At 52.8% G+C, this 12580-nt stretch overlaps 2 protein-coding genes across 3 annotated transcripts; both read right to left on the reverse strand.

Moving 5' to 3' along the window:
- Positions 1–39: 39 nt before the first annotated feature.
- Positions 40–4524, reverse strand: FUCA1 (alpha-L-fucosidase 1). The gene is made up of 8 exons (XM_014885570.2): positions 4158–4524; positions 3377–3511; positions 3038–3175; positions 2292–2397; positions 1760–1960; positions 1422–1612; positions 846–945; positions 40–278 (listed from the first exon to the last, which is right to left on the reverse strand). Exons 1-8 carry the CDS (start codon positions 4499–4501, stop codon positions 138–140), a joined length of 1356 nt encoding a protein of 451 aa, XP_014741056.2. The 5' UTR covers positions 4502–4524; the 3' UTR covers positions 40–137.
- Positions 4525–5446: 922 nt separating this feature from the next.
- CNR2 (cannabinoid receptor 2) lies at positions 5447–12337 on the reverse strand. 2 transcript variants are annotated; one of them, XM_088178205.1, is made up of 4 exons: positions 12126–12337; positions 11978–12040; positions 11449–11587; positions 5447–7184 (listed from the first exon to the last, which is right to left on the reverse strand). In XM_088178205.1, exon 4 carries the CDS (start codon positions 7116–7118, stop codon positions 6069–6071), a length of 1050 nt encoding a protein of 349 aa, XP_088034331.1. In that variant the 5' UTR covers positions 7119–7184; positions 11449–11587; positions 11978–12040; positions 12126–12337; the 3' UTR covers positions 5447–6068. The 2 variants fall into 2 exon arrangements, with proteins under 2 accessions (XP_088034331.1, XP_014741062.1); XM_014885576.2 differs by lacking the exons at positions 11449–11587; positions 11978–12040; positions 12126–12337 and adding an exon at positions 11225–11356.
- Positions 12338–12580: the final 243 nt, after the last annotated feature.

Below are 12580 nucleotides of genomic sequence, written 5' to 3' on the forward strand. Positions count from 1 at the left end.
AACTAACACAAGGCAACAGAGACTGGAGGAGAGATTCTCTCGAGTGAAAAATAATGTATTCAACGTGAAACATAAAAATCCTCTTGGATTCAATCGAAAAGAAAGGCAGTGGGAGATGCTGTGTCCCCCCCACAGCATCACTTCACCCCCTCGAGCTTCACGGCCCAGCCAGACTGAGGAGGGAGAGGAGAGGGCAGCATGTAGGGCAGGGTTATGAGCATCCCTTCCCCTGGGTGCTTCTGCCACTGAAGAGTCCCAGCAAACCCCAGCAGTGTCACCTGCAGAGGAAGGAAGGAAGGAAGGAAGGGGACACTCAGCTGGAGCTCAGCAGGCCCCCTTTGCACAGCCCAGCATTTCCCACAGGCCCTGCAGGTCCCCAGGTGTGGCTCACGTGGCTCAGGGGGTGACACACGAGGTGTTCTGAGGCCAGGCCAGGCTGCAGTTTGTTGTTTGGGGTTTGTTTGTTGCTGATGCTTTGCCCCTGTTTGTTCAGAGCAAAGGACACTCGACCATTTGCGTCACAGTGACACTTGCCACGAGCAGGGCACTGCACCTGAGCTCAATGTGAGCTGCAGGACAGCCTCTCTGCTCTCTGGGTATTTGCTTCCCTCCCCTGGATCAAAACACTCCAGGACAGCAATATTCCTTGGCAGCCATCAGCCTGTCCTGGCAATTCCTGTCTCGTGTTCCACGTGAGCCAAAGCCTGGGGAACAGCTGGGATGCTGCAAGGAGCCCACAGGGCACAACCTCCCCTCTCCTAAATAAATCCAGGCTGGCCCTTCCCAGCCCACAAATGCCCCCAGATGGGCTCTCAGTGTGTGGTGTCCTGTTCCAAGTCCCTTACCTGTGTGTCTGGGGATGGAATGGGTGAGGACAGATGCAAGACACTGTCCCGAGGCCAGAGCAGGAAGATGGCAAAGACCACTGGTCCCTTGGAGGTGTACCTGAGGGAGCAGGAGTTCAGCAGCTGAAGGGCACTAGACACAAACCTGACCTTTGCAGACAGCACAAGAACACTGCCTTGCCTTCTGTCACCACACAGGGGTCACCTCCTTTCCCTGACTCCAAAATCTGTCACTTTGGACCCACCATCAGCCACTCAGTGCTGGCTGATGAAACCCAAACAAAGTCCATGTGTGTCCGTCCTGGCCTCACCCAGAGGGGATGCACGGCCTCATCCTGATCCCTGCTCTACATTTCTAGGCTGCACACACTGGAGGAAATAAAAACAACTCCATTTTGTAGGCATTTCTGGCCAGGACCACTTAAACAGTCCTGACAGCTACAGCATAGACATATTTTAAAGGAAGGGTTGCTTTTTTCCTACTGAAGAAAGATGGATGAAATCCTAATGGCAAGACTACAGGGTGTACCCAATTTAGGAAAAGATAAGAAATAAACATCAGAGCAGAGTCCTCACCAGATTGTGTCTGTGGTGTTCTCCATCTGCACCCTCCAAGGCTGGGATTCATAAATCGCCTCCCCATTGGTGTCCAGCCACCTCCCAAGGGCCAGGAGTCTTTCTTGGAAGATGGGGGCAATCACCCCTTCTTTTGTAGGTCCCACATTGAGGAGGTAGTTGCCACCCAAACTCACAGTCTGCACCAGCTCCTGTGGCAGATAAAGCGAGACAACAACCTGCATTATCTTCACCTCAGACAACACAGAAACTGAGGAGTTTCATCCTCATCAGCTGCTCCAGAAGCCTCGAATTCCCAGCAATCCTGCCCCAGGCCATTCTGATTTCAGGTTTCTCACCTCAATCATATTCATTTCATCCATCACCTCAGCGAGGCTCATGTTGCTGCGGTAGCCCCAGGAGAGCTTGTCCAGGGAGGAGCACATCTCCCACTTGTGGTGGGGCAAGGAGCCTGGCCTGTACTTGTCAGCACAGTTGTAGAAACCCCCGTGGTGGCAGGAGCAGCCCCGACCCCAGCGATCGTTCACAACCACGGTGTCCTGAGAGAGGGAAAACAGCTCCGGGCACTGAACCTTCTGTTCTTGGGCAGTCACTCCCTTCAGAAAGCACCTGAAAATTCCCTGTGTAATGGAAACCCTTCTGGGAAGGCTGAATCCCACCCTCTGCTCATTCAGGGAGCAACAAAGCTCCAGGCCTGAGCTCCCACAAGTGTCCTGCAAAGGGCAGTGGAGCTGTCACAGCAGCACAGTCTTTATTCTTTTTGTCAGGGAATAAAACACATTTGGCAAATGGCAAGGATCTGGTTTGATGACATCCCCCACAGCTTCCTGCTCTTCCACACCCTCCCAGTGCCACCAGGGGCAGCAGTACCTTGACAGGGCTGTCGTTATAGAGCCAGGCAAGGAAAGAGGTGGAATTCCAGTAGGAATCTGGAGCTTCCCAGTCTCCATCTGACCAAATCAGATCTGGTTTGTATCTAAGGGAGATAGATGTTGTTTCAAAATGGCTTATCTGCTGCTGCCACACTGTGTTTCTTGGGTATGGGGTCGTTTCATTTCCCCTTCCCACCGCCTGACATCACCAGGAGGTTTTTGCTTCATTTTCTGCTTCACACAAAGCTCTAAGGGAGGTTCTTGCAGCAGCAAAGAACAAAGTGTTGATCCACAGCTCAAGAGAGGGTGCAGTTCTTCCAAAAAACCCAGAATTTGGCACCTCAAAGGCAATTATGAGGCACATTCTTGAGCTGGGACAATGACCCACAAGCCCAAGCCTTGTATTTTTGTCAGCAAGGGGAAGCAAGGCAAGGGTGCAAATTTACTCTTCTATTCTACTAAATACTGAACAGTTTGTTCCACTTCCAGCCACTCTGCACAAAGGCAGGATTGAAGGGAATTGCTTTTGCAGGAAATATTTCTCTCTGCCTTATTCTACAGATTAGACCTTCCACAGGGCAAAAGTGAACCCCTTTTCTAATTACCACAAATCATTACTGGTTAGCAAAGAGAATTTGCCTTGGCAAAAATTAACATTTCTCTTCTTTGCACCCACTTGGCACCTTTCTCTACAGAACTGAAACCAAGAAATGCTGGTGATTCTGAGCTGGTTGTGGCTCTTACTTTAAGACAAGGTCATAAAGTTCTGGCATCAACTTCTTTAAAACGAAGCTCTGGGTCTTGAATTCACTTTGTTTGTCAGCGAGGTAGAGAGGGTTAAACCACTCCATCAGGGAGTGATACAGCCCATAACGGAGGTTGCTGAAGGACAAAACACAGAGGGAAGAGTTAGGCTTCAGTGGGGATTAAGAAGCAGTGGAAATTAAATTACTGGCATGATTATTTTTCATCATTTGCAAGCACTCAGTTTTTCACACTGAGCTCAGGGGTTTTCTGCTGTTTGTCAAGCACAGCCAGGAGGATTCACTGCTCTGGAAGAAGAGTTCTCTGGCAGGGCTGTACCTCTCCCTGAGGGCTTCTCCCAGCTCTCCCACCAGGTCTCGGTGGGGCCCTGTATCCACAGAATTCCAGTTCCAGGACACTGGCGACCCCCAGTTGGTGAAGCCCTCGTGGTGCTTGGTTGTCAGGACCACGTATCTGAGAGGAGAAAAGGACTTGGTTGGGATGGTAAAAGAACAACTGAGGTATTTCCCAGCCTCGCTGCAAACTCACTGGATAATCACACTCTGTCACTATCCTTTGAATTCAGAAGCAAACACAAGAATAAGAGAGGCTTTTAGTGGATTTTAATGCTGAGAAAGAGTGAACAGTCAATACTTAGGAAGGAGCAAGACCTGTCGTGTCCTCGGCACCCTCAGGGATCTCCAGCACTGTTCAGGAACCCCCAATCCCTCAAGGATCCCCAGACTTGTCCCTTCCATCCCCTCAGAGACCCCTGCACCCTCCTGGGAATAGCCCCATGTGCTTCCCAAGTTTTTCCATCCCCTTGTGAACCCCCAAACCCACCCCTAATTCCCTCTGGGCCTCCCAGACATGTTCTTCTATCTGCTCAGTGACGAGGGGACCCCACTGCCTCACAGATTGACAGAAATGGCTCCTCTGTACCCTCAGGGACTCCCAGACACAGAAATGGGTCCTCTGTACCCTCAGGAACCTCCAGAGCCATCATCCATCCCCTCAGGGACGCCCCCATCCCCTCAGGGACCTCTGGCCATGGCACTGATCCCCTCAGGGCCCCCTCATCCCCTCAGGGATCCCAAGTCGGGCCATGCCCGGCGCTGACCTGGCCCCGGCCCGCTGGAAGAGCTGTGCCCACTGGCGGGGCTGGAAGTCGTGGGCGGTGAAAAGGGGAGCGAACTCCGCGTAGGTGGTGCCGGGCGGGAAGCGGCGGCGCACGAAGCGCTCGTAGGCGGCATCGTGCAGGCCCTGCCAGTGCCACCAGAACCACTCGGAGCCCCAGGCGGGCACGGAGAACACCCCCCAGTGCACGAACACCCCCACCTTGGCCTGGTCGAACCAGGCCGGCAGCGGCCGCGCGTCCAGGCTGGCCCAGTCCGGGCGGTACCGGCGCTCGGCCAGGCCCGAGCCCAGCGCGGCCGCCACACAGAGCAGCGCCAGCGCCGCCATCGCTACGTGACGTCACCGCCACCGCCCCGTGACGTCACCGCCGCCGCCGTTCGCCCTGGGGCCGCGGGTTCGAGGCTGCGGCCCGGCCTGTGCAGCACCCACGGCTCGTTCGGCCACTACGATCCACGGTGTTTGTTCGCACTGCATCACAAATCACAGCTCCAGCTCCCCACAGGACTGCCCTGACCCCACTGAGCCACCAGCACTAATTAGATCAGAGCTTGTTTAGGGCACTGCCATTATCCCCCAGGAACGGGATCAGCTTCTGGAGCAGGATCAGGGAATATCCCGAGCTGGAAGGGATGAAGGATCATCCAGTCCCACCCCTGGGCCTGCACAGCCACCCCAACAATCCCACCCTGGGCATCCCTGGCAGTGGTGTCCAAACGCTGGCAGCCTTGGGGCTGTGACCATTCATTCCTTGGGGAGCCTGGGCAGTGCCCAGCACTTTAGGGAAGAACCTTTCCCTAAATCCAACCTAAACCCACCAGCCATTCCCTTGGATCCTGCCCATGGTCCCAGAGATTGGAGCTTCCCCTTCAATGCCCTGCTGACTTTGATAAGTCTCCCCTCAATGTCCCCTTCTCCAGACCCTCCTGTGCAGCCAGGACAGGCCTGGGCAGGGCTCCCAAACTCTCTCGAGGGCTGGGTGCATCCTCTGGGACACAGGGCAGAGTGCAAGGGCCTCGTGGCCATGCCCCAGCCAGGCTCATCCCTGTAGGAGGCATTTTGGGAGCTGGCAGGAGCCCAGCTGCTCCAGGTCACTGGTGAAGAGCCCTGTCCCATTTCATTGTCCATTCAGATAAAAGTGCTGCTTTTGTATAGTTTGCAAAAAACCAACTTCAATCAAGTTCCTCATGGTCAAAGTATTTGCCCCAGTTTGGACTTAAACTTGTCACCTGGAGGACTTTGTACACTAGGAAAGAAGAGGAAGAAAAAGCTGGAAAATGGCTTATATGTTTAATCACATAACATCCAACAAACACCTGTGTGGTTAGGTCAGCTCTCCTGAAACCTGCTGGAAGAAATGTGCTGCCTGCAAGGTCCTGTCTGCCCCAGCTCTGGCCAAGTCCTTAAGCCACAGTGAGAATGTTCCACTGGTTGGAAAAGCCCTCCCAAACCATCGAGTCCAAGCTGTGTCCAATCTCCACCTTGTCACCAGCCCAGAGCACTGAGTGCCACATCCAGGTGACACCAGCAGGGATGGGGACTCCAAACTTCCCTGGGCCCCTTCCAAGGCCTGACCACTTTTTCCATGAAGAAATTCCTGCTGATGTCCAACCTGAACCTCCCCTGGTGGCAGATTATCACAGAATCATGGAATATTCTGAGCTGGGACACCCCAAAGATCATCCAGTCCAACTCCTGGCACAGGACACCCCAACAATCCCAACTTGTGCCTGAGAGCAAAGTCTGTGCACTTTTTGTCCCAGTTAAAGGGTGACACCAGCAGAAGCTGTCTCCATATCAGAGACCCCTCAACTGCCATCAGAAGAGAAAAGAAAAAGAAAAGTGATCCAGGCTGTTCCTTCCTTCCTGAGGGTGTGGATTCCCCCCAGGTGCCTCCCTACATTGTGTGTGTGTCCTCGCAGACTGTCTCTATCACGGAGGACTTGTGGGTGCTCTCTGCTTCTGGGATCTCCTCAGTGACCTTCAGCTGCCTCCTGAAGTGGGAGAACACCCTCCTCAGGGAGGAGAACAGCTCCTTGCTCCTCAGGGCGTAAATGATGGGGTTCACCATGGAGTTGAGCAGGCAGAGGGTGCTGCAGAAGGCGAACACCTTGCGCAGGTGGTCGCTCAGCCTGGCGAAGATGCTGTAGATCATGAGCACGAGCACGGGGGACCAGCAGAGCATGAGCACAGCCAGCACCATCACCAGGGTCTTGGCCAGCATCACATCCATCCTCATCCGGGTATTTTGCTTCCCTACCTGTGCCTGGTGCTTCTCCATGTAGGCCACGTGCTGGCGAGCCCTCCAGAGCACGTGGGCGTAGGCGTAGACGATGCAGCCCAGCAGGACCATGACGAAGCAGACCCAGCCTGACTGGTAATTGTCATCCACAAAGGGGAACAGCTCAGAGCACACAGAATCCAGCACGCAGCAATTCCAGCCCAGCAGGGGCAGGCAAGCTATGGTGGCACAGGTCAGCCAGAGCACGGCCAGGGCTGTCCAGGCTCTTTTCCTGGTCATCAGGAGCTTGTATTCCGAGGGTCTGCTGATGGAGATGTAGCGGTCCAGGGCTGTGAGCAGCAGGCTGCTGAGGGAGGCAGAGAAGGACGTGTTCACCCCTCCCAGCTGCAGCAGGAACACCTCCTTGGAGAAACCAGCCTCGTTGAACACGTGGAAGTTCACAAAGCTGCAGACAAAGATGATGCTGGCCAGGATGTCAGCCAGGGCCAGGCTGCCGATGAAGAGGTAGGAAGGTTTTTTCCTGATCCCAGGGGAAGAGAAGATCAGGTAGAGCACCAAGGAGTTCTCAAAAACACACATTGTCCCAAAGAGGCCACACAGGATGCCAATGCTAATCTTCTGTGTCTGTGTGCTGAGCACCATGAAGCACTCCATGGTGTTCCCACTGCACTTGGAGGCGTTTGCAGGTGCCCTGCAAGTATCCATGGTGGTTACCTGGAGCTGGGGGCTCACAGAGAACCTTCTGCTTCCTTCTGCACTTCTTCAGATGCTCTGAAAAACGTGGAGGTGAAGATGACTTAACAAGCAATAAATCAACCCAGACACTTCCCTCTCTTTAGAGGGAAGCAAGAAAAATGCAATCAGCCCACAGAGAGCTGCTTTCAGGTCCACAGCCCAAACACTGGAGCCAACATCCACGCTTTCCCAGCAGAGCTCCAGGCTTTGTCCCACTGCTAGTTTGGCTGAGACACATTTCCCACAGGCCAGGGCACCCTGGCTGTACCACCTCAATCTCCCAGGCTGGCTCCTCACCACAAGAGGGAAGCAGCAAGGCTGAGAATCCTGAGCCAGCTCTTACCACTCCTCCAGGATTCACTGCCGAGGGCCAGCAGCACTGGAAGGGACTGCTGATGGGGACAGTGCCATGGGCAGACAGGTCCTGCAGAACAGCCTGTCCCACTGCAGCTGCCCTGGGACATGGCTTGGATGGAGAAGGATGGGAGGCTTGCCCTGCCAGGGACTCAGTGCAGCTCGTCTGGGAACACAAAGTGCACTCTGAAGGATTTACTCCTCACCAAAGCTGTTTGAACATATAAAACAACAAGAATGGTTTTATATTTAAGCTTGCCCATTGCAGCTTTACAAAGCTCATTGCAGTTGTTTCCTCCTCCATATTCCATGTAGCAGAGTCAGAGTGATTGATATAAGATTTTAGAGATTAATTAGAGATCGATATTAGAGTGCAGGTTGGACATACAAGTGGGGACATGCAGGACTGAGACCACCTGAGCCTAAGAACCCCTGTCCATACCCAGGATTTGGTTAATTTTATCAATACTTTTAGCATCAGCAGAGGTGTGATGGAGGGAAATGCCTGATTTTACACAGTGCAGATGCTGAGCTACTCAGTGAATTCTGCAGCAAGATTTGGGTTTTTCTCTGCAGCTCAATGCATTTAATCCCCTTCATCTTCATAAGTTGTCCTTCAGGTGTTATTTTCTCCCATTCTTTCCATGGATTGCACTGGTGTTTAAACTAAGTTGTGCTGCTTTGGATTTCAGGGAACAAGATCATCCTGGACTGGGTTAGAGAGCAGGTGAAGAGCAGCTGTGGGATATCCCAACCCTGCCTGAATTACAGCTAAATTCTGTGCCCAAGCCCATGGAATAGGACTCCCGTTCCCAAAAGCTTCCAGGATCCCTCATCCAGGCAATGGGATCATGAGTTCCCTCTGCTGGAGAGGAGAGCACGGAGCTGACAGCGTTCCCTTTCCCCCAGAACAAACAAGTCACTGCCTCTCCCTGCTCTCGGCTTTCTTGTGAAAGAGGAAATGTCCTAAACACGCGAGCCACGGCCAGGATGTGACAGACACAGAGCAGGGGCAGAGCTGCTGGGCTGTGGGTTCCAGCCACTGTAACCCTTCCTCTGTGGTCCCTCTGCCTCCTGTGTGAAATTCAGCTGCTGCTGGAGGTGACAACAGCCAGCACTGCCCAACAAACCTCTGTCCGTGACATCTCAGCAGTGACACGAGTTCTAGAACTGAAATTTCCTTCTCCACTGATTTCCCCTCACACTTATCACTCTTCCGGTGTTTCAGGAGTTGCAAAATATCCCCAGTGACTCGAGAGGCTGCCCAGGAGGTGACAGAGAAGAGCTCCAGCCCCACATTTGACTCCTGAGCCTGTCAGGGCTGGGACATCGATGGCTGCAGGGAGTTCAGTGCATGTTACAGGCAGAGCAGGGCAATCCTGATTGGGACTTCTTGGCATTGCAGGCTGGAGGAGTCCTGGGTTTGGGGCTGATGTGTGGCTGAGTGTTGCAGCAAGCTGCCCTCCTCTTACATCAGACTCTTGCATGGGGTAAACAACACAGGAGCAGGACATTGCCCTCAGTGCTCTCATTTCCTGCAGCCTTTCACAGGAACACCACACAGGCAGCAGGAATTACCAACTGCTGTTATTAAACCTGACAGCATCCCTCCCTCTGGAGAGGGCTGGATTTAGCAGACAGATGGACTTTTCATATAGCAGGGCTCACCAGGGACCACTGGGGCAGCAACTGCCTCGAGTCTCCAAACCTCCCCAGCCAAAGCCCAGCATCCAAACCAAGACATCTCTTCATTAAGCAGCCTCCAGCATCACCTTGGCATCCATTACCTGCAGCCAGCACTCCCAGGACCACTGTAAAACCTCAAACCTGCAGTTGTGCAATATCCAACTAACATCCTTAGGAACCTGGAAACCACTGAACACCAGGCAAGGGAGTGAAGGCAGCAAAATGTCATCCCTGATGTTATGCTGCTTGGGGAGAGAATCTGCTTCTAATGTTAAAATAACTCCTGTGCTGCCTGTCCTGACCCAGCTCTCTCCACGAAGTTGAAAAAACTCATATGAGCTTCAGGTTCAAAATCCTGTGCTGGGCTCACAGCAATTAGCCAGCCCCAATCTTCCTTTCCCACATCTGTTCTGTCTCAGGCTGAATAACAAGGACAGATCTCTTTGCTCCCCCAAAGCCTCCTTGCAGCTCCTGTGTCCATGAGGGAAAGCACAGGGCTTTGCTCCAGCAAAGGTCTCTTCTGCACGAGCATGAAAACACAGGCAATGCCAAGAGCTCCTCTCCTTGCACTGCCTGTCCTTTTTTTTTTTATTATTTTTTGCTTTTTTGGCCACAAAGCTGCTTTTTCCTGCCCAGGGGACATTTTCCTCTTGTCAGATGGGCCCCTGGATTTGTTTGTCCATGGCCTCTGCTCCCTGCCTGGCTTAGCTCCTGGGAAAAGTGCCAGCTCATACCTGGTTCCTGGGGAGAGCTGACCTGCAACATCCTCCATGGGGCAAGTCCCACTTCCAGGGTGGAAACCCCCTTTCCAAGACCATCATCTCCACCTCCCTGGGAATTCCAGCCCCAGGCATGGCTGTGCATCTCCCCACAGCCAACCTGGCAAGCCCAAGGAGTCCAAGCCCCATGGGCTGCCAGCTCAGCTCAACAACAAAGAGCCAAGTGGCTTCTGGCCCTCCTTTAGATCCAGGGGCTGTGGCACAGAGGGACTGGTTCCCTGGAAGTGCAGCAGCTGAGCTGAGATTCCCTGGGCTTCTGCACAGGATTAACTCTCTGATCACAGCACAGCAGGAAGGCCCAGGGTGGGGAAGATTTTGCCAAAATAATGTGTCCTTGCAATAGAGAACCCCCCAGCAACAAGAGCAGAGCCCCAGGAAACAACACAGTGAATAAATGAGGAGTGAGTTATTAGGAACAGAATCCAGATACTTGGGAATGCAACATATTCCTGAAAAAGCCTCAATGATTGCAAAGTGCCCAGAGCAGCAGAGAAACCTCCCCTCCTATTACATCTGCTGTGAGCCCACTCACTCCAGCCCAATAACTCCAACTGGCTTCGGGGGAAATTAAATTTACAAATGAAAAAGTGCTTTTCCTCCTCAGTGCCTCGCTGCCACTGATTCCAGCTGTCGGGCTCGTGGTGCCTGGCACACAGCAGCACCATCCTGCTTCCACTTGGGATGGGTTCTGCATTCACAGAGCCCTCACAGCATCCTGCTCATTCCAAAGTTACATACTACCAGTTGCTTAGATAATGTCAAATTAAATTTTCCTGCCGCAATCAGCCAGTGCATTGTGCCTGCAGCACTCTGAAAGCGCTGCTCTTGAATGTTTCATGTTTAGAATATCTGAGAGTTTTGAGCTTTACAATATAATAAAATGTCTTAAATGATCACCTACTACGAACAAGTGTGGTGATTTATGCAAAAATTGTCACTAATGCTTGCAAATTTCACTTGCTGAAAAAGCAAAGTATCTTTTGCTTTACAAACATTTTAGTTTATATGTGATTTCTTGGTTTAGTTGCAGAAGTTTTTCCATTATTTTGGAATTAGCTTAGACACTTCCAGGGATAGAGCAGCCACAGCTGCTCTGGGCAACCTGTGCCAGGACCTTCCCACCCTCACAGGGAAGAATTTCTTGGAACCAATTCCCCCTTGTCCTGTCACACCAGTTTCTGATTAACTGATTCAACATTAACAATTCCCAAAATCAGCTGTAAAGAGTTAACCCACACCCTGCTATGAATCACTTACCTTTCACCTCCTCCTTAAGAAAGAATCCATCCTAAAAACCAATTTCCCACCCTCTGTTACACATTGCCTTGCAGTTTATCCTAAATAGCTGATAGTTGATCCTGGCAATCTGCCCGTGCAGCAGAGTCTGCCCAGCCTGAAGCACCGAGGGCTCTCTGGGTTGATGTGAAAGAAAGGACCCAGGGCTGCAGGATGCTGTGGGTCAGCAAACACAAACCACTCACCTCCCCACAGATGCTCTGGGGTTTCCCATCCTTCTGGCTCTCAGGGCATCAGTGCAGCTGCGGACAGCGCCTGCTTCCCTCTCCTCTCACGGCACTTCTGGTTTCGTCTGGGTTTGTTGAACCGTTCTGGTTTATTCCCCTGGGTTGGAAATCCATCAGTGTGAATCCTTCCTCTGCTTCCTCGCTCTCTGTCACATTCTTTCAGAGAATGTGTGTCGGGTTTTCTTTCCTTCCTCACTTCTCCTCTGGGTGTTGTGTTCTGCTGCCTGCTTGTGCCACATCTACAACCACCCAAACCCTCCAGCTTGCTGAAAAAACCCTCCCAGTCCCTCTCGTTTCTCCATGTAACTGCAGAGTGTGAGGCAAGAGACATTCAGGTTCTCCTCCTGATTTCTCTGGGAACATGGAAAAGTATGGGGAGGAAGAAAACTAGGAAGCAGATGTGGCCAAATCTGGATGTACCTGCTTGTGTGCAGGTCTAAGGGCAAGCTCAGAAATCTGCTGTCTGTACCTGCAGCACAAACCTCACCTGTGTCCCTGAATTTCTCTGTATAGAATCAGTTCATGCCAGAGGAACGAGGTGATTTTCTCTCTGCACGTGGAAGGGAAATGGCTTTAGGTCTTCAGTGACAGTCCCTGTGGTCAGGAAGCACCCGAGGCTGTGGTCGCTGCTGTACCTGCTCTCACCCATCCTTCCTCCAGCAGCCTCTTCTCCCCCAGCAGCTGCCCGGGGCTGGGTTGTGCTGGTGCCGCTGGAAAGCAGGGACAGCTCCGGGTGACACAGGGACAATATCACCGTGTCAGCGGGGAGAGGCAAGTTCGCCCCAAATCTCAAAGGAATTGGCCACATTGCGGGTGGATATAGACCGTACAGGGTGTAGTGGGGAGCCTTGGAAGAGAAGGAAAGCGATCCTTAGTCCTTGGGTGCACCTGACCCCGCTCTGCCACCCCCAGAACCACCCCACAGCCCCATCCCAGCACCAGCAACTCCACTGTCCAGCTGGGAACTCAACTTTCCCTCCTGCTGGGATCTCAGTTCCCTCATTCGGTGGAATCACGAAGGTTCCACCCCGTCCTCTCCGAATCTTCCTTTGGCACGGTTTGTGGCTCGGGGGTTCCGCAGCAGCTCCGC

Source organism: Sturnus vulgaris, chromosome 24 (genome assembly GCF_052056855.1).
Source record: "Sturnus vulgaris isolate bStuVul1 chromosome 24, bStuVul1.hap1, whole genome shotgun sequence".
In the NCBI taxonomy this organism is placed as follows: domain Eukaryota; kingdom Metazoa; phylum Chordata; class Aves; order Passeriformes; family Sturnidae; genus Sturnus; species Sturnus vulgaris.

Coding starts and splice junctions, on each gene's coding strand:
- FUCA1 (XM_014885570.2), bottom strand. CDS start 4,501: ATGGCGGCGCTGGCGCTGCTCTGTGTGGCGGCCGCGCTGGGCTCGGGC. Junction 3,512..4,157: donor TTCCAGCGGGCCGGGGCCAG/GTCAGCGCCGGG, acceptor TTCTCCTCTCAG/ATACGTGGTCCTGACAACCA. Junction 279..845: donor TTCCATCCCCAGACACACAG/GTAAGGGACTTG, acceptor CTTCCTCTGCAG/GTGACACTGCTGGGGTTTGC.
- CNR2 (XM_088178205.1), bottom strand. CDS start 7,118: ATGGATACTTGCAGGGCACCTGCAAACGCCTCCAAGTGCAGTGGGAAC.